This window comes from Typha angustifolia, chromosome 14 (assembly GCF_048772165.1).
Source record: "Typha angustifolia cultivar Huaian chromosome 14, ASM4877216v1, whole genome shotgun sequence".
NCBI classification, from domain to species: Eukaryota; Viridiplantae; Streptophyta; class Magnoliopsida; order Poales; family Typhaceae; genus Typha; species Typha angustifolia.
Window position 1 is genome coordinate 12,563,973 of NC_133252.1, and position 20,352 is coordinate 12,584,324.

A 20,352-nucleotide genomic window follows, 5' to 3' on the forward strand; every position below is an offset into this window, starting at 1 on the left:
ATAGTGGAGCATGATGTATGTAGATGATCTCCTATATCAACATGTACCAACGATGCTGGAAACTTTGATTTGATTCATGTGACCCTCTCCACCCTAATATCTTTCACCAGGATAGACATGCATACAACGCATAAAGAAAAGAATGGTTCCATTCATCGGAACAGAATGTAGGCATACAAGATTTCATTCCACACATCAGGAACACCAGGGAGGCACCAGTGTATGCAGTCAGCATAGCTGCTAGGGTTCTTCAGCTGCTCGTCGGTCAACGGTTCCCACTGCTTCCTAAAGATCGACGGATGACCGTCTTTCCGGTATTCCGAAAGCTGTGTGATGTTCAACATTTGTACACTTACTCCTCTATGCTTCAGCCCCTGGATTGTTTCTTCTACTACCTGCATCATAGTACTATCTGAATCTCTACCCCTGTGGCCATATCTACTGATTGGCTCAGTCTCATTGTAGCAGTTCTGATCACTTCCAATCCCCCACTCATCACCCCTGCAAGTGTCAAGGAGACTTCACTTCATCTCAAGGATCAAATATGTATATGTATTTTGGGAGAGTGAGAATTTAGTAGTGTCCCAATTAAACTATTAACATTCTATTTGGGTAATTGCAATGGTCTCTCGCTTACCAGAAATGGGTAGGTGACATGCTCATGAAGAACAACTGGGTCCTCTGATGGTCTACGTGGAATTCGAGCCATTCGGACCACGTCTGCAGTGCCAGCTCATAGCCACGTAGGCCCTCAATCTCCTTGTAGATCCCATCCTCGTCATCAAATGACCCCCACCTGACGAAATAAAAAAGGATTAGAATATTTAAACATCTTTTAGAAATATCGATAAATTTACAAAAAACACCCTACATTTTCACTGTATTAGAAATAATTTTTTTTAAAAAAAATTACAAATAGAGCCCCCTATAAATAAATTTATTTTTATTCTTAAACTTAACTCGTAGTATGGCTCGTTATTATAACGTGAAAATATAAGGTGTTATTTATAATTATCTCTTCAACGTTAAAGATATAGAGATACTTACAAGACCTTCATCTGATCCCTCTTCCACCAAAGATAAGAGTTGAACACCAGTATATCAGCGTCACTCCAGTGCCTGGCGTGCTTCTGGATCGACTCCGCCCTAACGATCCGGTCCGGTATCCGGTGGTGCACCGGATCGTCGGAGTTGGACTCGACGAGCAACGGAGCCCAGTAGAAATCTACGGATGCATTGTAATCCTACCATGCATGCATGCAAGGTACGTGTTAATTAATTGACAGAAGCAATGCAATTATGCAAAGCATTGGAGAAAGAAGTAGCTTGTGGATATAATGTGTATACCTTGATCTTGAATGACATGAGAGATCCATTGGTTTCCATGGTCTTGTGATCGTCTTCTGCTATGGAAGCATCAAGGAGGCAAACCATGGAGATCCATTGGTTTCTATTCAGTGAATCCCCAACAAACACTAGCCTTCTCCCTCTCAACTTTTCCAGCAGTTTTGTGGCATTGAACCTGCTTTTTTGTTCACATAAAATTCAATATTTGATCTTTGACATAGATTTTATATATATAAACCAACCCGATCTTTACTTTTATTATCATTACTATTTTTCCATATGACTATTTTATCATTCGATCCTATATTTTTTCCCTACAAAATAGATAATATCTTATTATTTTTCAAAATAAATATTAGAATGTAAAATGTAATTTTAAGCATATATAGTTTCAACTCACTATTTTTAAATTATTAATTAAAATATAAAATATAATTTTATTTAACAGTTTAAGCTTTAAGAATAGTTGATGCATTAACACTGATAACATGAGTGTTTTGAAAGAAGCTTAGTATGCAACACAAAGATTGAAAGGTTATCAAATATGTCAACTTAAAAGCTTACCTTGGAAGGTTGCATTCATTTGGTTGCCACCTCCAATTCTGATGCTTTAAATTTACCCTCCCAAACTTCTCACAAGCCGATTGGTCCGACATGAACCTGCAACCCTTCTCCGAGTACAAAGGATAAGCCTTCTCTTCGTAGACCCACCTCCCCGTGAACAAATCACATTTCTCCGCAATGCTGTCCTTAACAGCTGCTGCAGGAGCAACGTACCACGCCCCATTCTTATTGGTGAGAGATACCACCAGGATGAAGCACACCGCAACGAGGAAGACCACAGTGGAGTTGAAATGACCTCTAAGCCCCCATGTCCTCAGGCCATTCTGGCTCTTCTTTGGTATACCACCACCTTCAAACTCTTCATCTTCTTCTTCTCCCTCCCCTCCTCTCAGGGGCATGTTTGTCCTTTTGCTCTGCGTTCTAGATAGATGGTTTAGGATTTTGGCTGCGTTAATGGTCATGAAGTGGGAGTAATTCATGGCCTTGGATGTGGGAGAGACCATTCGCATGAGTTTCCAAATGCCTTGGTTTTTGTATATTTTTGGGGGCCTTTTAGTATAGATGAATTGGTGCAGCTTTGCTTCAATTAAAAGGCTTAGTTTAGGTCAAGAGTTGTTGAAATTTTTGGTATACCTAAACTTATATGTGATATATTACTCTACAGAGAAATTTAGGATTTGGGTTTTTTAAGGTGCATGATTTAGATAGCAATGGAGGTGGAAGTTGGAATTGACCAATGTTGATGTGTTAACATTTTCTTTTCTTTTTTTGAAGGTGGAGAGTTTTAGTTGACATTCCATAAGCATTATGTTTGGAATAGCTTCAAAACAAAGAGATGGTGGGGAAGGTGAAGTATATGGCAACTAGTCACACCTGCAGCATTGGGTGGGATATATTTTAGTTCAAGCAGACCATCAATCCTTTTGATTTGACTTTTTGTACTGAAAGATTTCTAACCAACCTTCATAGGTGAATGCAGACTATCAATTCTTTATGATGTAAATTTTTAAACTTTATATAGTTGGTACAATAAATTTATCATTATACTTATTTTCCAGATTTTTAAACAGCAAACTACTATTAGATTTCAGGGACAATGGTCATCTCTAACTTCTTCCATGATTTGGAAATATCTAATTTTTATCTTATTATTGTGTTGCAGGATACTAAGATGGTGGAGGTTGTTCATACTTAATTCAGATCTCTCATCCAATCCACTTCAGGTGGAGCCACATAGCAGTAAGTTTTTTAAGTATTTTAAGCCATGGCCCCCCATTGATTTTAAAATCATTGCTTATTTATAGTGCTAAATTATAGATAAATAAATATGTTTTCTATTAGTATCACTAAATGGCTCCCTCTTGATTTAAAACTTGCTCTAGATATTCTTCTCTTTCACCAAAAAAGAATATTTTAATTTTTAAAATAACTCCTATAGAGTATAAAGGGTTAATTATATCTTATAACTAAGAGAGTCAAAATATAATTAACCCTAGTATAAATGTAATACATATTTTTAGTTAAAATATGTGTAATGTTATGCCCATAAATATTTTACAAATAAAATGATATGGCATCGTCTTTGTCTATTGATATTTTTTCTTTCTTATTTCATAGTCGCTAGTATTTATGAATAATAATACAAAAGTAGCTTTAATCTTGTTTATTGGAAAAAGATGACTCTAATTTTTATTTTATTTCAGATGCCCATAAACATTCTACTGTTACCCTGCATCAGGCCAGAAAAATGGCTATAATCTTGTGATAATTATTAAAAAAAAGTCCTTGATCCTCAAATAACTCTGACTAATTTTTGCTTGTAGCTGCTGTGATTATGCATTCGGATTACGTAGAAAAAGAGCATCTCAGATGAACAAATGAACACCTTATATATTTCATTTAGAGACGATATATGCATACAAAATTTCATTCCACACATCAGGAACACCAGGAAGACACCAATGTGTACAGTCTGCATAAGTATGAGGGTTTGCAAGCTGCTCATCACTTAGAGGACTCCACTGCCTTCTATATATGGTTGGATGGCCATCTTTCCGGTACTCCGCGAGTTGAGTAATGTTAAGTATCTGCACATTTACTCCTTTGTATCTTAGTTCATCAACCACTGTTTCGACCCTTCTCATCATACCGTAATCCGATCCATCGCCTATATACCCTTCTTTTGTTATTGGCTCAGTCTCACCATAGCAGTTTTGGTTGTCTGCTGCTCCCCAATTCCCACCCCTGCAGAGTTTTGTTCTTCATCTGAGCTAACGTTTCATATTTTAGATGCAAAGTTCAGAGGTTCTTACCAAACATGAGTAGGCGATAAGCTGACGAAGAACATCTTGGTCTTGTTTGTGTCCACCTGCATCTGAAGCCACTTAGACCAAGTCCCCAGTGCTAGCTCAAAACCATGAGACATTTCAACGTCTTCCAAATTTGAATTTGTGTCATTGTCTTCAAATGACCCATACCTGTCAATTGAATCACTTCTGTTAAGATACTTATGTCACTCTCTGAATTAATCAACTGTGAGTCTATATATATATGCATGGATCCGAAAGTATAGGAGTACTTACAAGACCTTCATCTTCATATTGGGCTTCTTCCACCAAAGATAAGAATTGAAAACAAGAACATCAGCATCTTTCCAGTGCTTTCCATGCTTTTCGATCGCATTTGCTCGCATAATTCTGTCCGACACTCGGTGGATCACAGGATCATCACAGTTTGATTCTACTAACAGCGGCGACCAATAGAAGTCTATCGATACATTGAATTCCTGGGAATTTTCAAAATGTTAAGTTTCTAATTCTATGATTCCTTGGATACAGAGCCATGATTCATTTCTATATCTCACCTTGACCTTGAATGACATAAGTGAGCCATTGAAAGTGATACTTTTTTGTTCAGCAGGCAGGGAGGATTCCACCATGCAAGTCATAGAGACCCATTGATTCCTGTTGAGTGAGTCGCCGACAAAGACCATTCTTTTTCCTCTAAGCTTCTCAAGCAACCTTACGGCATTGAACCTGCTTCGTTCAATACGAAAGTATATTCTTTTAAAATTTAGTGAAGGAAAATAAAGGTAGATCGCTATACTTTCTAACTTCTGATTCTTTATCTCCTGTTATGTAACACGCATTTTAGAAGCGTCAATTAGGTACTATAAATAATATAAATACCACTCAGTTTTTAATGTAAGACTCGCAATTAATTAGTTTTAATGTCAAAAGGCTATGATTTCTTCACCCTGTTCTCCTAACTTTATCATATCTATGACCACAAATGTGGTCCTTAATTTGACAGACTTTACAGAATCTAAATGGCTTTTCAAAAACTATTAGGTGAAAATAACTCATGATAGCAATAACTGATCAAAGAGGACAAATATAGCATCAAAAGGTGTCAAGATCTTCCTTGTATGTATGTATGTATGTATGTATGCATGCATGTGAGCTGCCAACTCATGATAGAAATAACTGATCAAAGAGGACAAATATAGCATCCAAAGGTGTCAAGATCTTCCTTGTATGTATGTATGTATGCATGCATGTGAGCTGCCAATGGTTTCCTGGATGCCAAACCTTTTGAAGAACACTGAAACTGTCGACCATTACAGAATACTGACATACCTTGGAATGTCGCATCCATGGGGTTGCCATCTCCAATGCTGAAACTTGAGATCACTCCTCCCATACTTCTCGCAAGCCACTTCGTCATGCATGAAGGAGCAGCCAAGCCCAGAGTACAACGGGCGGGTTGCGTTATCATACACCCACCGGCCAGAGAAAAAGTTGCACTCTTCATTGCCTCTTGATTCTTCTTCTGCAGCTAGTGGCCTCTCTGCCTGGATATAACGGTCCGTGTTCAAGAATAAGTCTTCATTACCTCTTGATTCCTCTTCTGCAGCTACTGGCCTCTCTGCTTGGATATACTGGTGGTCTGTGTTCAAGAACAAATCTTCATTACCTCTTGATTCCTCTTCTGCAGCTACTGGCCTCTCTGCTTGGATATAATGGTCTGTGTTCAAGAGGACGGAGCCAGAATAGAGAATGAGGAAGAAGGCTATAAGGGAGCTCAAATAACTCCTTAGCCCAATAGAACTTTGAAAGGTCATCTCCTTCTCGGACTCTTCTCACTTGCTATCTGCTTCCTCTTCTCCTACTGATGGCTTCTAGATTAGGAGATTAATTCTCATTTTATTCTGATATTGATACGTTGCAACTGCCAACAGTCGAGTGGTCCAAGACTAGAACTACTCAACGTATCAAATGGACCTTTGGTCTAATGGTAGTAAAATAATTGGACCTTTTTTCAGAACTGGTTGGTGTGTGGCAACGCAATCTTCACAATTACAACATTTTTGCGCAGGAAAAACAGGGGACAAAGATTCGATAGATAGATAGATGATTGGCTTCCCTGGCGATGTTGAGGAGTCATTTTCCTCTTCTTTCCCCGTCTTACGGATTTATTTTTGCTTCAGATCAGCAGTACCAAACATGAATAAAGAACAGGAAAGTAGTCCAATCTCTCACTCACAACCGCATCAGTTGGTGAAGTTTTCTTCTGAAGCAACATAAAGTGGACCTAAAAGAAGTACCTCTTGCTTTGCTGTTAGCCAACAAATGGGACTAATGTGAGCCCCCCCACCCCTCTATTATTCACACCAAAAGAAAGTCCCTTGAGCACAAGGTATTTCTCGATCTATTAGTACACCCCCATTCTTAACTTTCCCTTTGAAAGCCAATCAAGCATTCGTTATGACTTATTTTTGTCTGAATACAATTATGATCTCAAAATTTGCACATTGGAGATGATATAAGTGTACAGAAGTTCATTCCACACATCAGGAACACCAGGAAGACACCAATGCGTGCAATCTGCATAGCTAGTAGGATCTGCAAGTTGGTCTTCGCTTAAAGTATCCCACTGCTTCCTGTAAATAGATGGATGTCCATCTTTGCGATACTCTGAAAGTTGAGTGATATTAAGAATTTTCACATTTAGCCCTTTGTTCCTCAAGTTTTCGACAGTAGACTCGACAATCCTCATCATTGTGTAATCTGATCCTCTACCGGTGTATCCTTCTATACTGATTGGCTCCGATTCGTTGTAGCAGTTGTGGTTGTTAGGCATCCCCCACTCTTCACCCCTATGACAGGTGAAAGCACAATAATTTCAACTTTAATTCAGCATGAACAGCATAGTTTGGTAACGTTTGAATTTCTCACCAGACATGAGTTGGTGATAAGCTGACATAGTAGAGCTGTGTTCCAGTACTTTTCTTGTTCAACTGAAGCCAATCAGACCATGTCTTTAGTGCTAGCTCAAAGCCTTGCACCATCTCTACTTCCTGATAGCTCCCATGTTGTTCATCGAAAGAGTTATAGCTAATCAAGAGAAGAGAACCCGAAGAAAATGATGCTAATTAGAAATAGAGCAATGGTGAAGATCTAAATTATCGATTATAATTTACACTAATCACATAGAAACATGCTCGAAACTGCTTGCAAACAACCAATATACTTACATCACCTTCATCTTCATCCTAGGCTTTTTCCACCAGAGATAAGAATTGAACACAAGTATGTCAGCATTCCTCCAGTTCTTCGCATGAGCCTCGATCGAATTAGCTCGCATAATTCTGCTCGACACTCGGTGGTTGATTGGATGATCACAATTGGATTCCACAAGCAGTGGCGACCAATAAAAGTCAATTGTTGCATTATATTCCTGATTGTCAGAACAAAAAAAAAGAAAAAAAAGAAAAGCATTCAAACTTGCAATGAGGAATGCATTGTCATTAGAGATGCCATTGAGAAATATACCTGGGCCTTGAATGATCTTAGTGAACCCTTTTGAGTTATATTCTTCTGATCATGAGATATGGAAGACTCAACCATGCACACAAAAGAGAGCCATTGGTTCCTATTGAGGGAGTCCCCAACAAAGACCAACCTCTGATTCCTGAGCCTATTTAGCAGCTTCTTGGCATCAAATCTGTTCATTAGGATACGATTAACGTTACTGTATAAACAATTCCAATGCTTATGCTATCTATGAAAATTCAAAGTATTCAAATCACTTGTAAAGACTCGAATGAATTCTGCAGATTAAATGGGCCCTTTTTAGATTATTTGGGCCAGATTCTGACAGACCGTAAGCCCACCGGGTTGGTCTAGGAGCATGATACATGTCAGCACATCAATCACGTGCATCCGATTAGTTCAATCGTGTTTCAAAGTGTTGTAACATCTCATAAGCTCGGGACCATCGAATGGATATAATCGATGCGTTAACGTATATCTTATTCCCACAGTGCGAGGATGACATAATGCCATAATCAATCGAAGATTAGATTCTACTTACAAGGAGCCATCAAATAGATATTGTCTAATATTCTCTCTCTCCTGAGAGGCACATACATACCTTGGAAGATCACATCCATGGGGTTGCCACCTCCACTGCTGATACTTGACGTCATTCCTCCCATATTTATCACAAGCCACCTCATCGATCATAAACGGGCAAGCTAGACCCGAGTACAGTGGATGATTCGAGTCATCATAGACCCAGTTTCCCAAGAACAAGTCACACCTGGGTCCCAACTCATCATCTGCAACCTTTGTCACATAACCATGACCATCTACTTCGCTAGAGATAGCAGAGAAGGAGAGAGCAAAGATGAAGACAATAAAAACCACAGCAAGTAATAGCATTACAATGGAGTAGGGATAACTCCATAGCCGCCAGGGAGAATAGAGAAGAGGGATATCCTTCTTTGTTCTCATCTATCTTGGGTATCAAAAAGGAGAAATTGGTGGCATTTTATAATGACTGTATTAATGCATAATCCCAAAACTGGAAACCCAATTAATATAGAGTAATGATCTTACTAGAAGGAGTATTTTAGAGCGAACGCCTAACCTTGTTGTCTTTGTATCTTCGTATAAGACATCGTATGTACTGTTTAATTACCACTCACGGGTTGTTTGGCGTGTAGTTAGGTGTAGTACTTCTTTTGCCGAGATTCTTTTAACATAAAGATGGAAACAATTAATAGTACTGGAAATTAAGAGATTGACGAAAAAAATTTGATTGACTTGCTTAAGTCGGATTGATGTAGAAGTGGGACGAATCAAAATTAAAAGTGTTAAACAATAATTTGGGATTTAATTGAGAGGATTCAATCAAGTTTTTCCCTTCATATATATAAATATATAAATATATAGAGGAAATTCGTAACTACCAATATCGGTCTTTATGATCCATCTTGGATATTTTTGAAAAGTAGAATGGTAAACTTTAGCCAACTTCCAAACCAACACGTCTTTATGAGATACTAGTGTTAATTTACCACCACTTGTGTTAATATTGGTGCTTATTATTATTATTATTATTATTAGTGTTAATTTTTTCAACATCAATACCCTAATTCCGTTCTTCGTACTCCTAGTTTGATTTTTTTAATAGCCTCCTCTATGGTCCAATCTACTCACCTTTCTTCTATTGCTACCCACTGGAAACAGCCTTAAACAACCCTCAATATGTCGAATTAATGCAAAGAAAATATAAAGAACTACAATTTGCATAACAGTAAATGCAAGTGTAATTATTTTATTGCGGACTTTTTTATTTTCGCAACCTAATTTTAACTTTATTGTAAACTATCTCCTCCTTTTCTGTGGAATATTGACCAAAATATTCCAGTTTCTTTTAATGAATTTAGGAATCACGAGTTTTCTTTTTCTTTAAAAAAAATTAAAAATTTTACATTTTGAGGCCTATAGTTTGGGGTTTATTAATGAAGTTTTGTTCTGACATAATATTCTCTGTTTTTTTTTTGGCAATTTTCCGGAACAGAGAGGGTATTTCTTGTTGGGAAGAAATTTCAAAAAAATAGGGATGAAAAGGTTAAAGGATGAGGTCTGAAATATAAATGCGGCAGAGTAAAGGGCCTGAAATGAAAGACACAACCTTAAAACCACCCATGAAGCCAATCAATCACTTTATCGCGAGCTCTCAGCTCTCCTTCCTCTTCAAGGTAGAGAGAGAGAGAAATAGAGAGAGAGAGAGAGAGAGAGAGAGAGAGAGAGAGAGAGAGAGAGAGGATGCCACACTCTTCTCTAAAGCCCTCGCCGCCACAGCACATCCGACTCGCCGCCGGCGCAGCCAAACCAGCGGTCCCGGAAGCGGTGGCGCGTTACCACGCGCACGTGGTGGGCCCCAACCAGTGCTGCTCCGCCGCCATCCAGCACGTGTCTGCCCCACTCGCCGCCGTCTGGTCGGTCCTCCGCCGCTTCGACCAGCCCCAGGCCTACAAACACTTCATCAAAAGCTGCCACGTCATTCAGGGCGACGGCGCCGTCGGCACCCTGCGCGAGGTCCGCCTCGTCTCCGGCCTCCCCGCCTCCACCAGCCGCGAGCGCCTCGAGATCCTCGACGATGACCGCCACGTCTTCAGCTTCCGCGTCGTCGGCGGCGAGCACCGCCTCAAGAACTACACCTCCGTCACCACACTCCACTCCGCCTCCTCCTCGACGGCAGAGGATGGGCCCACCACCGTGGTCGTCGAGTCCTACGTAGTCGACATACCTCCGGGAAACACGAGAGAAGACACGAAGCTCTTTGTCGACACCATCGTCCGGTGTAACCTCCAGTCTCTCGCCCACATCGCCGAGCGGCGGGCGAAAGCCGGAGAAGACTTCGATTAATGGATGAAGAAGACCTCTCAACAACCCACATGGTCACCCTTTTTTTCTCCCCCTCTTAATTAGTTCTTCTTTTCCTTCTTTTTTTTTTCTTTTTTTTTTAATTTCTTCCCCACCTTTTTTACAATTTTTTTTTGTTTTTTTCTTTTGAAAAAAAATATTGTGGATTAAAATTTCTAGTACTCCAATCTTATTTAATTATGCCTCTGCTTATGAAGGAAATAACAAAATGTTAGTTCTTCAGGATTAAATCTAGCTAGTCCAATGTTAGAAAATTAATAATATATATTAACAACATCCCATTCCATGCTTCAAAATATATAAGCATAAAATGGTAATTATTTATTAATAGATTTGACGATGATTTAACGGTTAAAATTCTTAAGGATTTAATAGAAGTGTAAAAAAATTAAAAGATATTATCAATTCAATAGTTAATTATTTATTTAAATTATATTATCTTGCACATTATCTTTTAACAATTATATCATCTTACTAATTTATCAATTAAAAGATATTTATATTCTTAATCAAGAGTAATATATATATATATATATATATATATATATATATCATTAGTTTAATATTGATTTAAACTAAAATTTAATAACAGATAGAGAATCATATTTAAATTCAATTCTATCTCTAAATAATCAAATTTAAATTATTTAGTATTAAATGATATCTCCTATAGTTAAAGCTCAATCATATCTAAGATAGAGAAATCTTAGTAGAAGAAAATAAGCGTGTAATCCGAAGTTAGACACAGGTAATCTAATCGTATTAATTAATATGTTATTTATTTATATAATGTAGTTTTAAATTTGATACCAAATATAAAAACTGGCTATATAAATAATTATATAAGATTATAAATTTTAGAGGGTATTAATATATTTGCCAAGAAATATACATCCGGATCCTTACATATCTATAGATAGAACTCAATACCTCCCATACAAACTACAACAAAAGTAAGCCAAAAACTATTTACACACTAACAACAAAACAAAGTATCATAATCTAAACCAGGTACCAATACTTACAGTACAAACTACAGGCAAACAAGTTTAAAAACAAGGCAAAGAGTAAGACACAGCATCCCTTCTAATATGCCACTGATTTTGGAGTGTGGGAACATAGAAGGATTAACTTCAAAGAAAAGAACAGAAAAGAAAAGGAGGAACGCTTAAACAGAGTTGGGATCTTCACTCCAATTTCTCTTTATGAGATCAAAGTTCTGTTATTATATACTAGCCACAAAAATGCCTTAACCTTCAGTGAAACTTACATCTACCACTATTGTTTAGAAATTGATACAAAGATTTCATTGTAAAGATGCTATTAGATTCAAACTTCCACCCATAACAGTCTTTTAGCATTCTCAACGAGCTGACAATTCTTAGGCAATAAATGGAACATTTGCTGCTAATTCTTTGATGAACCATCCAGTGTCAATCCATGCATTAGCAATAGAAATGTTCTCATCCCAAGCAATTTTAAGAAGGTAATGAAATCTTGTTGCCAAGGAATAATTTTTCAATCCAGAGATCAGTCCAAAACTTCAATCTACCTCTCATGTGTTACTTTGCCAATCAACCTAGTTTTAAATAAAGGTAGGTATGCAACACTAATCTGAAAGAGAATTTTTTTGCTTGATATCTACAATTTAAATTCTTCTATCTTCAATCTTCTTTAATCCCTATTTGGGCCCATAACTATTTCTTAGAAAATAAAAGCTTCCACTAGCAAATCACCAACTGAAGCTAAATGTATCTATTGGATATTAAGAATGCCTAATCCATACATACTACTTTCTCTTACACTTCTGTTCCCATTTTGCTAAATAGTAACCCTTCTTCCTCATAGATTTTCTTTTATAAAAAAGCAACGATTCTATACTAACCAATTATTTTTATTTGTTGATAAATTAAAAGGTATATAATACATTTTACATATATAATTAGATTAATTAATTAAAAATTTAGAATTTAAGTATTTCCTTATTGCTTATTCTTATAATCATTTTCTTAATAACAAGAGTGTCAATTTTTATTAATTTATTATTATTTTTATCTATTATAAAAAAAATAGAAAACTAATGAAGAAATAAAATATAACTAATTTACCCTTATAATTTAGAAAAGTGACTCATACATATCATTTAATTTTAGCCGTTCGATTAGAGAGAGAAATTAATAGTTCTTATTGAATTATAACTTATGAAAAAAAATATTTAACTATGATCTGATCAATCCTTTTACAAACTAATGTAAGCATGACATAAAAAGGAGAGATAGTATATTAAACTTAACACAGAATCGATTAAAGTAATCATCCTACCTAAAGACAGCATCTTACTCTTCCATCAGCTAGTTGCGTATCTCTTAGGGCTGTAGTTCATTAATTTATTGGTTAAAATTTTAGCTTAATTATTGGTGCATGCATGAAGATTAAAAGCAATCTTGGACCATGTATATTGGAGAATGTGAAATTGAAATTGAAAGTCTACAATGGATGCATATGGGATTATACATAAGAACCCATGTTTAAACAATCCATATTAAAATATGAAAGTGATATATATTGGCTAAGATTCATCCTATATGTCCTTTAATTTATTCTCTCTTCCATCTTCTTTCCCCCTTTTAAATTAACTCCCGAAATGAATTAGTTGGATAATTATCAAGTTGGAGAGTATGTTGCATGTTGAGGAAGCTTCCAGTGATCCCCAGTCTCTTTCTGAGTCTTTGTTTAGAATTAATCATCCAGCAATTAAACACCAAGATCTAGTTGCTCCAAATTTCCACATCCCATTATTATAATGGCCTGTTACCATATTAGGAATATACTAGGTTTATTTAATTCCACAAATTGGAGTTTTAAACCTAACGAATGAGGGTTTAACACGGGCTTTAACAAGAAGGTGTCCTTAATTTCGAAGAATTAGTGAGTGAGTTTAAATTATTAAGTGAGTGTCTCAAAGCATATATAAATTCTTTTTTTTTTAATTTGCTTATTTTCTTCTATTATTATTGGAAAGTAAGCTCTCAAATGTGATACTCAAGCAATTGCAAGAAACTTGGGTGTTGTTTTTTTGTTTTCTTTATCTACTAGTGTTTCTTGCCCTAGCTTCTCTATCGTGCTATAGCGGCCTTCTTCTATCTCTTCTCTAATCAATCTAGTTAGTCCTCCCCTCGTACTCCTCCTCTCCTCCTCATAGATTTTCTCCTCCTCTATGTCATCTTGCTTGCCATGGCTATCTATCTTACCTTCTACTTAGCGACACAAGGTGCAAAGCAGATCTAAGGGGTTCTCCCTCTCTACCTTTCTTTTATTCGTGCCAACTTTCGGCTGACACAGTATGGGAGGGTGGTCGAGTCCTTTATCGCCTCTCACCTATTGGTCAAGCCAACGAGCAGGTAGCTTGGGATTGGTTGCTTGAAAATGATTAAATTTTTAAATTTTTTTTTCTTCATGCTGGCGACCATTTTTTTGGCGATGAATTGGAATCTTACCTTCTCCCTCCTAGTCTTTCACCAATAGTTAGAGTTTATCCATACTTTATTTTTTAAACACGATCATTATTCGAAGATTATCTATATTCTTATATCCTATTAATTCCCTATTATGATATACCTTTTGCTCCAATGCTTCTATCATAGCTCTTGTAATTGCAAATTTGTGATGCCTTCTTTTTACTTATTTGTGACGTGTGTTTCACTCACATTATATGAGCTTATTGAAAGGGTCTTCCCCCCTACTCTTTCCTAGCTACTGAGTCAATAATTGTTGCCAAGAATATTAATTTTCAGAAAAAGAAATTATATGTTAAAAAAGGGGGGGGGGGGGGGGGGGGGGGGGTGTGCTGTTAGTTACGCAAAACTCGTGAAATTTCTACAGTAGTAGTACGTGCTGTCGGCTAGCTCGTCGAACAGGAGTTTGGTGTGGAGGAGTTATCTTTGGCCTTAATTTCTTGAATAAGAATAGGAATAAGAATAATCTTTAACATCTTAATTTGCCTTATGCTAACATGGATCGATAAATCCCAACGACTTCACGCATATAATATAGCTTGCCTGCACTTAAAACAATCATCACAATCTCGCCGCGATTATATCATGTACACACTTGCCCAACTTGGAAGGAATTAGGAATATCCTTCCCAAACTTATTCCAATTAACCCAGTTTATCTTGAGATCAAGTAGCCCCTATCTCACTAATATAATATACATAGGATTCTCTCTGCTGTAAACTGTGGAAGAAAAGAAAACATGTCCATCATTTCACGTAGCAAGTGATCGATCATGGGTACAATCAGCCTACTTACTACCTTCCTCACTGGCACAAAAGGAGTACTACGTACTACAACCACAGACCTCCCAAAGCTTGCTCGCAGAAAACAATGGAGATCGATCATGGCAACTTGGTGATCACCAGTCATGGCTAACACCCTACAGCTACCTGCCACCCCAAGTAAGAAAGGACCACCATTTTGAGGCAAGTTGTTCAACAAAGGACGAACTCATAGACTCATACCCACATCCCATAGTCCTAAAGATTGATATCAGAATCCCATTAACGCAAGTTGCTGTGTTAATATAAACAAAATTTAAAAAACCCATTGGGCAAATGAGATACTAAATCTTCTATGCACAACGTGAACAAGTGGGACGTACGGCTGCTGCTTTCGTATCCCATGCGTGATCTTTAATCGAGTAATTTCGTGTCAACTTGCCCCTGGGTTTATCCTTGCACGTCGTAGTCCTGAACCCATGCACTTGCCCAATTGGGTCAATCAACGTACCCTTTAATTAATTTAGTGTCATCTACTCCTGTTAATTATTATATTAAGCTACAATGTGGTCCAATTATACTTTTTAATTTACAACTAGCCATTTCTAATATCTACTTATATTTAAGCTCTTTTTAAAATCCATATTTTGTGTATATTTATGCATGGATAGTTAAATTTGATAAGTAAATAGGTAGAAATTATGGATTTTAAAATATAGACACAAAAAATTAAGAAATTTGAGATCATTTCCAAGGTCATAAAAGTAAAGATAGGTTTGGAGAGGATTAGTGATAACATCACTATTAGCTAGAATGAAGGGGACCTCTAAAATTCTTAAGCAGATGTTTAGTAGTACTATTATACCCATTTGCACTTTAGAAGCAGATCAGCTACAAACCTAACTGTTGCCATTTCGTACAGTTGGTAGCCAATCTAGATTTATCCCTTTTTATATTTGATGGTTTCTCTACACGTATACTATTTGTACGTACACCCTTTAAGTTTCGTAATTTACGAGTTAAAAAATTAATTACTTATCAGAAGAAAAAAAAAATGACTTAAATAATCTTAACCGAAATAAGAATAAGGGTAGAGCAAGGGTTTTAAGTAAAAAAAATGTGTGTAATTGGGTCGAGCCTATAGATGGATAGTCCCGGATAAAAGAGCCCAATAAGAAACTTATCCTCGGCCCATCTCGCCGTTATCCTATCAAGGCTGGAATAATGGGCCAGTCTCTGGATAGCCGTCCCCATATTATTTTTCCAAGGGAAAATTTTCAAATAACACCCACCGTTTTAAAAATATTATATGTAGAAAGTAATATTGTAACACAGAATGTAGAAGAGATGGAAAGAGATGACACCAACATAAGCACACCTGAAAACATTAATGGAGAGAATGGTCACCAAACTCACAATACAAATGAATTATTTGGAAAAGAACAACATTAAAATGAACAATTCCACTCACATCACAAAAAAGAAAAGAAGTATTGCTTAATATTACAAAAAGAAATCATTCAAGCCCATTTGGCAAGGAGAGACATCAGACCTGCTCCTACCAGCAGAGCAGTGTTTATGATGAGTTGCAGCTTTCCTTTGCTCTGCACTCTAGGGTTCATAAAATCTTCGGCGAGGAGGTCAACCAAAGACATGTAGATTAAAATTCCAGCGGAAGCCGAATCTAAGATTCCTTCAACAATTAGTGCGGTTGGGCTACTTTCATCGTAAACCGATGATATACCCATACCGATTGCAATCCCGAGGGGCGTAGTGAGAGAGAAGAAGATAATCATCGTGACGACAGATTTGATTTTGAATTTCGCCTACATTAAGAATTGAAATATTTATATGATAAATTGTGAATAATATAAAAACAGAATGTAGTACGCTTTTAATAAATTACATTTAAATTTAAGTAGTGGGGCTTGCCCTTATTTCATGATTCAATTATTTTCTCTTAATTAATCCATCACTAGCATCCAAGCGCCTACTCGGTGGGTGTCAAGATTACATCCTAACTTACATACGCAAGTTGACTTTGTAAAGATTGTCACACACACTCGCACCACGTAAGCTGCAATTATATAATAAAATAGTTTATGGAATATGCATTTTAATAAGTTATAGAGAAAATGATCACACAACTCTCAACTCCTATATTTTTCTTTTAAGAAGTGAAAAAACACCGTACCATATCATTTTCTTAGCAGCCAATTGCCATAGAAATGAATTCAACGAACTATAGATGTAAATCAAGAGGAAATAATTATTAATGTCAAACGAGAGGTAATTTAGATATTTTCTCACACAGATGTTGTTAGGTAGGTTAAAATTAAATAAATTCAGAGTGTTTTTTAAGATGTTAAAAATAAAATAAAAAGGTTGAATAATAAATATAAACATTGTAAAGTGTTTGAACAACAACAAGAGCAAAACGAATGCCGATTAAAAAGATTCACTCCCCGGTGTATTGATTTTGGGATTGCTTGTCTGCCTCTTTGGACTTTAGAACATTTATTTACTACATTCTCCCAAAGCTAGGAAATCTGCAAGACTTTCTTACTAAAGAAGGAGCCATTTGCATGCATTGTGACTGTGCTGGCTGTTCAAAGACGGTCGGCTTGCTTGCCTAGGAGTCGATCTTGGTAATGGGTCATGGGATATCTCAACAAAAAAGGAAGCCATGGCTGTCGAGACCCTTGCGTTTATCTCATTTATTCACTCATGCGCAGTGACTATGTTATAATTTTCTAAAGTTATATATAGATAAGCTAAAAGGGAGAAACGATCGATGTACCTGAACAATGCATCCTCCGAGGCCAATTCCTTCAAAGAACTGATGGAAGCTTAAGGCAGCAACAAGGGGACGTATGGTGGAAGGCGACTTTGACGCACCAAGAGATATGCCTATGATGATCGAATGAACAATAATACCCAATTCCAACACCTGCAAAATAATATTATAGTAAATATTTATAAATAAAAAATGTATGTGGTATTAGAGCAGATCAATTCTTGAGTTTGAATCACGTTCAGCTAGCTGTGTTTCTCACCTGAGAGATGACACGATAGCGGAGGAGTTGCTCCCCGCCGTCTACTGCGGAGCCATGCGCATGGCCATGCGCGACGTGGGTGTGGATGTGGATGTGGCCACCGTGGTCTGCGGCGGCGACCGCCTCCATATCGTCGCCCTTTGGCGGCCTCACCTCATTGCTCACCGCGCCGGTCGCCGCCTTATTGTTATGCGCACGGGTGAAGTAGCCCGTGGCCAACGTGTCGATCATGAGGGTGCCAATTGCGGCCATCATTGCAGCGAATCCGGCAAACGGGAAATTAGCCCAGGGGTTCTCGTTGAGACACGGCGAGTTGAGCTTGTCGAATGCCTCCGGTAGAATGTGGATGAATCCGGTGGCGAGGATAACTCCGGCGGCGAAGGCTTTGATGACGAAGAAGATGTCTCTCTCGGGGCTTAGAGCCGGGAAATTCCTGCCAATTACGGGGATCAAACAGCCGAACGCGCTGCAAGCTAGGATAGTGAATATGGCGGCGATGTGTAGCTTCCGCGACGTCGATTCGTCGACGTCTTCGTCTTCGAAGGAGCACTCGCAGTCGCAGTGGGCGAGGAGGGGGAGGAGGGAGATGGTTATGAGGAGGAGGAAGAGCTTTTGGGGAGTCCTCATCTTTGGAAGTGCAGAGAGAGAGAGAAGGGAGAAAGGTTTGGACTAATAAGATGATACAGAGCGAGGGAGATGTGGGTTTGAAGTAAGATTTATAGGAAACTTAGCTGATGGTTTAATACGAAGAAAGATGTGTAGAAATTGAAATACGATCAGGAAGTCAAACTCTGGTGATATTCTTGAAGTATTCAAGTAGTGTCGATATACTGTCGACACTTTGAAATATTTTCGTATGTATATATATATATATGGAGAGAATATTGTCATATGTCGAATGTTATTTTATTAAGGTCACGTCAAAGTAACTTCATGTTTAATAATCATTTATATAAAACGGATGGAAAATAATTAAAAATCGATTTTGTACTATTGTAAGGTCAAATCATTCACGGTTCTTGTGCTCCGAGATCCACAAACCGCCTATTCCAAGGCATCAATTTTTGTTTTTTATTTTTTATTTTTTGGTTGACATCCATAATTCTAACAACATCGACAATTTAGACATGCTAACGACAACATAAGCGACATATATATATAAATGCTTGACAGCTTTACATACCATTTAATATAAAATTGTGAAAAAAATAGGGTGTTAAATATGTCAGTTTACATCAAGAGATATATTTTAACTTATCATCAAACAAGTCATCGTTCATTAACTATTTAAAAAACCTTGATCTAATAGACAGTACAGATGATCACATCTTAATATCCGTACGTAAATCTAAAGACGTACGTAACCAGTTAATATTTTTCTCCTGCATCCTTCAATTATACAATATTAATAGTAATTTTTATATTTTTCTATGGAATTAGCCAAAGACATGGAGCCCACAATATCCAGTACTTCTGTACGGTTGACAATTAGCCATCTAAGTTGGCTGAAAGCTCGAATGATTTGCATGATAATTCTAATTTGCCACTTTATTATCATATTAGTAAATATAGACCAAACTCATTATATTATATATATATATTATAAGCAGTACACACAATTTATCAATTATTCAAATTGGCAAACCCGTATGTATATATGCAAATGTTAGCATATAAAGATTCAATTCAAGTAGGGAGTTATCTATGTACGCGTGACGTTATCCTAGCAGCACTAGCGAATATCAACACATGACAATGTGAGAGACAGAGAGAGAGAGAGAGCATTATTTAGTGTAAGTGGGACGTCAATTTCCTACGTTCAGACCATCTTTACTTAAGAAGAGTTGAAGAAAGGAAGAATCCACACTGAGATCAAATAAGGAATTCATGTGTTCAAATCTTGATTTGAGATCATTTCCAAGGTCATAATAGTAAAGCCTTGGAGAGGTTAGTGACACATCACTATAAGGTAGAACAGAGGTGGAGAATGGACTCGATAGGGTCACTAGTAACGAACAAAATATATTTAGACTCAATCTTATCTCGTTCAACTACCCAATCAGTTACTCGTTTGTCTTCACAAAACACACTTTGGCAAGTAAACTATTTAACTTCCGATGATTGCCCTCGTCGTGCAGTCGCCGGCATCGAGCCATCCTCTGCATGGAGTATCGCTCCAGCGCCCCTTGGATACCTTTTGTCCGAGTAGGCAGTATTTAGTAGGGCTAACCTTGCTCGGACAATCAATCAACACTCCTCTCTCACGTACTGACAAGAGAAGAAAAGATGACTAGTATTTTCCCTATGTAGACCACACCTTGCATATTTCTCATCTAGATATATTTGGACGGCATGCAGGAATACTTTATTT

The 20,352-nt window shown here is 37.3% G+C and overlaps 5 protein-coding genes and 1 long non-coding RNA gene across 6 annotated transcripts; 2 read left to right on the forward strand and 4 right to left on the reverse strand.

Annotated features, from left to right (window-relative positions):
• Positions 1-131: 131 nt before the first annotated feature.
• On the reverse strand, positions 132-2,479 carry LOC140775721 (protein trichome birefringence-like 34). Its single transcript, XM_073119128.1, has 5 exons — positions 1,912-2,479; positions 1,348-1,522; positions 1,048-1,244; positions 638-796; positions 132-501 (listed from the first exon to the last, which is right to left on the reverse strand). Exons 1-5 carry the CDS (start codon positions 2,418-2,420, stop codon positions 153-155), a joined length of 1,389 nt encoding a protein of 462 aa, XP_072975229.1. The 5' UTR covers positions 2,421-2,479; the 3' UTR covers positions 132-152.
• LOC140775726 (uncharacterized) lies at positions 2,156-3,874 on the forward strand. The gene is made up of 4 exons (XR_012106796.1): positions 2,156-2,248; positions 2,686-2,880; positions 3,074-3,150; positions 3,735-3,874. It is a non-coding gene; the product is annotated as an uncharacterized lncRNA (long non-coding RNA).
• Positions 3,782-6,170, reverse strand: LOC140775722 (xylan O-acetyltransferase 13-like). Its single transcript, XM_073119129.1, has 5 exons — positions 5,550-6,170; positions 4,775-4,946; positions 4,494-4,696; positions 4,224-4,388; positions 3,782-4,155 (listed from the first exon to the last, which is right to left on the reverse strand). The coding sequence occupies exons 1-5, from the start codon at positions 6,032-6,034 to the stop codon at positions 3,807-3,809; spliced, it is 1,374 nt and encodes a 457-aa protein (XP_072975230.1). The 5' UTR covers positions 6,035-6,170; the 3' UTR covers positions 3,782-3,806.
• Positions 6,171-6,318: 148 nt separating this feature from the next.
• Positions 6,319-7,851, reverse strand: LOC140775725 (protein trichome birefringence-like 34). Its single transcript, XM_073119133.1, has 4 exons — positions 7,746-7,851; positions 7,448-7,650; positions 7,149-7,307; positions 6,319-7,069 (listed from the first exon to the last, which is right to left on the reverse strand). Exons 1-4 carry the CDS (start codon positions 7,818-7,820, stop codon positions 6,703-6,705), a joined length of 804 nt encoding a protein of 267 aa, XP_072975234.1. The 5' UTR covers positions 7,821-7,851; the 3' UTR covers positions 6,319-6,702.
• Positions 7,852-9,892: 2,041 nt separating this feature from the next.
• Positions 9,893-10,826, forward strand: LOC140776411 (abscisic acid receptor PYL4-like). The gene has a single exon (XM_073120119.1). The coding sequence runs from the start codon at positions 10,029-10,031 to the stop codon at positions 10,629-10,631; it is 603 nt and encodes a 200-aa protein (XP_072976220.1). The 5' UTR covers positions 9,893-10,028; the 3' UTR covers positions 10,632-10,826.
• Positions 10,827-16,294: 5,468 nt separating this feature from the next.
• LOC140776410 (zinc transporter 8-like) lies at positions 16,295-18,640 on the reverse strand. Its single transcript, XM_073120118.1, has 3 exons — positions 17,982-18,640; positions 17,726-17,875; positions 16,295-16,751 (listed from the first exon to the last, which is right to left on the reverse strand). The coding sequence occupies exons 1-3, from the start codon at positions 18,606-18,608 to the stop codon at positions 16,446-16,448; spliced, it is 1,083 nt and encodes a 360-aa protein (XP_072976219.1). The 5' UTR covers positions 18,609-18,640; the 3' UTR covers positions 16,295-16,445.
• Between the last annotated feature and the right edge of the window lie 1,712 nt (positions 18,641-20,352).

What these genes read in the sequence shown, in the direction of transcription:
- LOC140775721 (XM_073119128.1), bottom strand. Translation starts at nt 2,420, where the DNA reads ATGCGAATGGTCTCTCCCACATCCAAGGCCATGAATTACTCCCACTTC. An exon ending in TCATGTCATTCAAGATCAAG is followed by an intron (nt 1,245 to 1,347) that starts GTATACACATTA and finishes CATGCATGGTAG; the next exon opens with GATTACAATGCATCCGTAGA. An exon ending in AGGGATCAGATGAAGGTCTT is followed by an intron (nt 797 to 1,047) that starts GTAAGTATCTCT and finishes TTATTTCGTCAG; the next exon opens with GTGGGGGTCATTTGATGACG.
- LOC140775722 (XM_073119129.1), bottom strand. Translation starts at nt 6,034, where the DNA reads ATGACCTTTCAAAGTTCTATTGGGCTAAGGAGTTATTTGAGCTCCCTT. An exon ending in CATGGATGCGACATTCCAAG is followed by an intron (nt 4,947 to 5,549) that starts GTATGTCAGTAT and finishes TGAACGAAGCAG; the next exon opens with GTTCAATGCCGTAAGGTTGC. An exon ending in TTATCGCCTACTCATGTTTG is followed by an intron (nt 4,156 to 4,223) that starts GTAAGAACCTCT and finishes AAAACTCTGCAG; the next exon opens with GGGTGGGAATTGGGGAGCAG.
- LOC140775725 (XM_073119133.1), bottom strand. Translation starts at nt 7,820, where the DNA reads ATGGTTGAGTCTTCCATATCTCATGATCAGAAGAATATAACTCAAAAG. An exon ending in TAAGATCATTCAAGGCCCAG is followed by an intron (nt 7,651 to 7,745) that starts GTATATTTCTCA and finishes TCTGACAATCAG; the next exon opens with GAATATAATGCAACAATTGA. An exon ending in TTATCACCAACTCATGTCTG is followed by an intron (nt 7,070 to 7,148) that starts GTGAGAAATTCA and finishes CACCTGTCATAG; the next exon opens with GGGTGAAGAGTGGGGGATGC.
- LOC140776411 (XM_073120119.1), top strand. Translation starts at nt 10,029, where the DNA reads ATGCCACACTCTTCTCTAAAGCCCTCGCCGCCACAGCACATCCGACTC.
- LOC140776410 (XM_073120118.1), bottom strand. Translation starts at nt 18,608, where the DNA reads ATGAGGACTCCCCAAAAGCTCTTCCTCCTCCTCATAACCATCTCCCTC. An exon ending in GCTATCGTGTCATCTCTCAG is followed by an intron (nt 17,876 to 17,981) that starts GTGAGAAACACA and finishes ATTATTTTGCAG; the next exon opens with GTGTTGGAATTGGGTATTAT. An exon ending in TCGGAGGATGCATTGTTCAG is followed by an intron (nt 16,752 to 17,725) that starts GTACATCGATCG and finishes TTCTTAATGTAG; the next exon opens with GCGAAATTCAAAATCAAATC.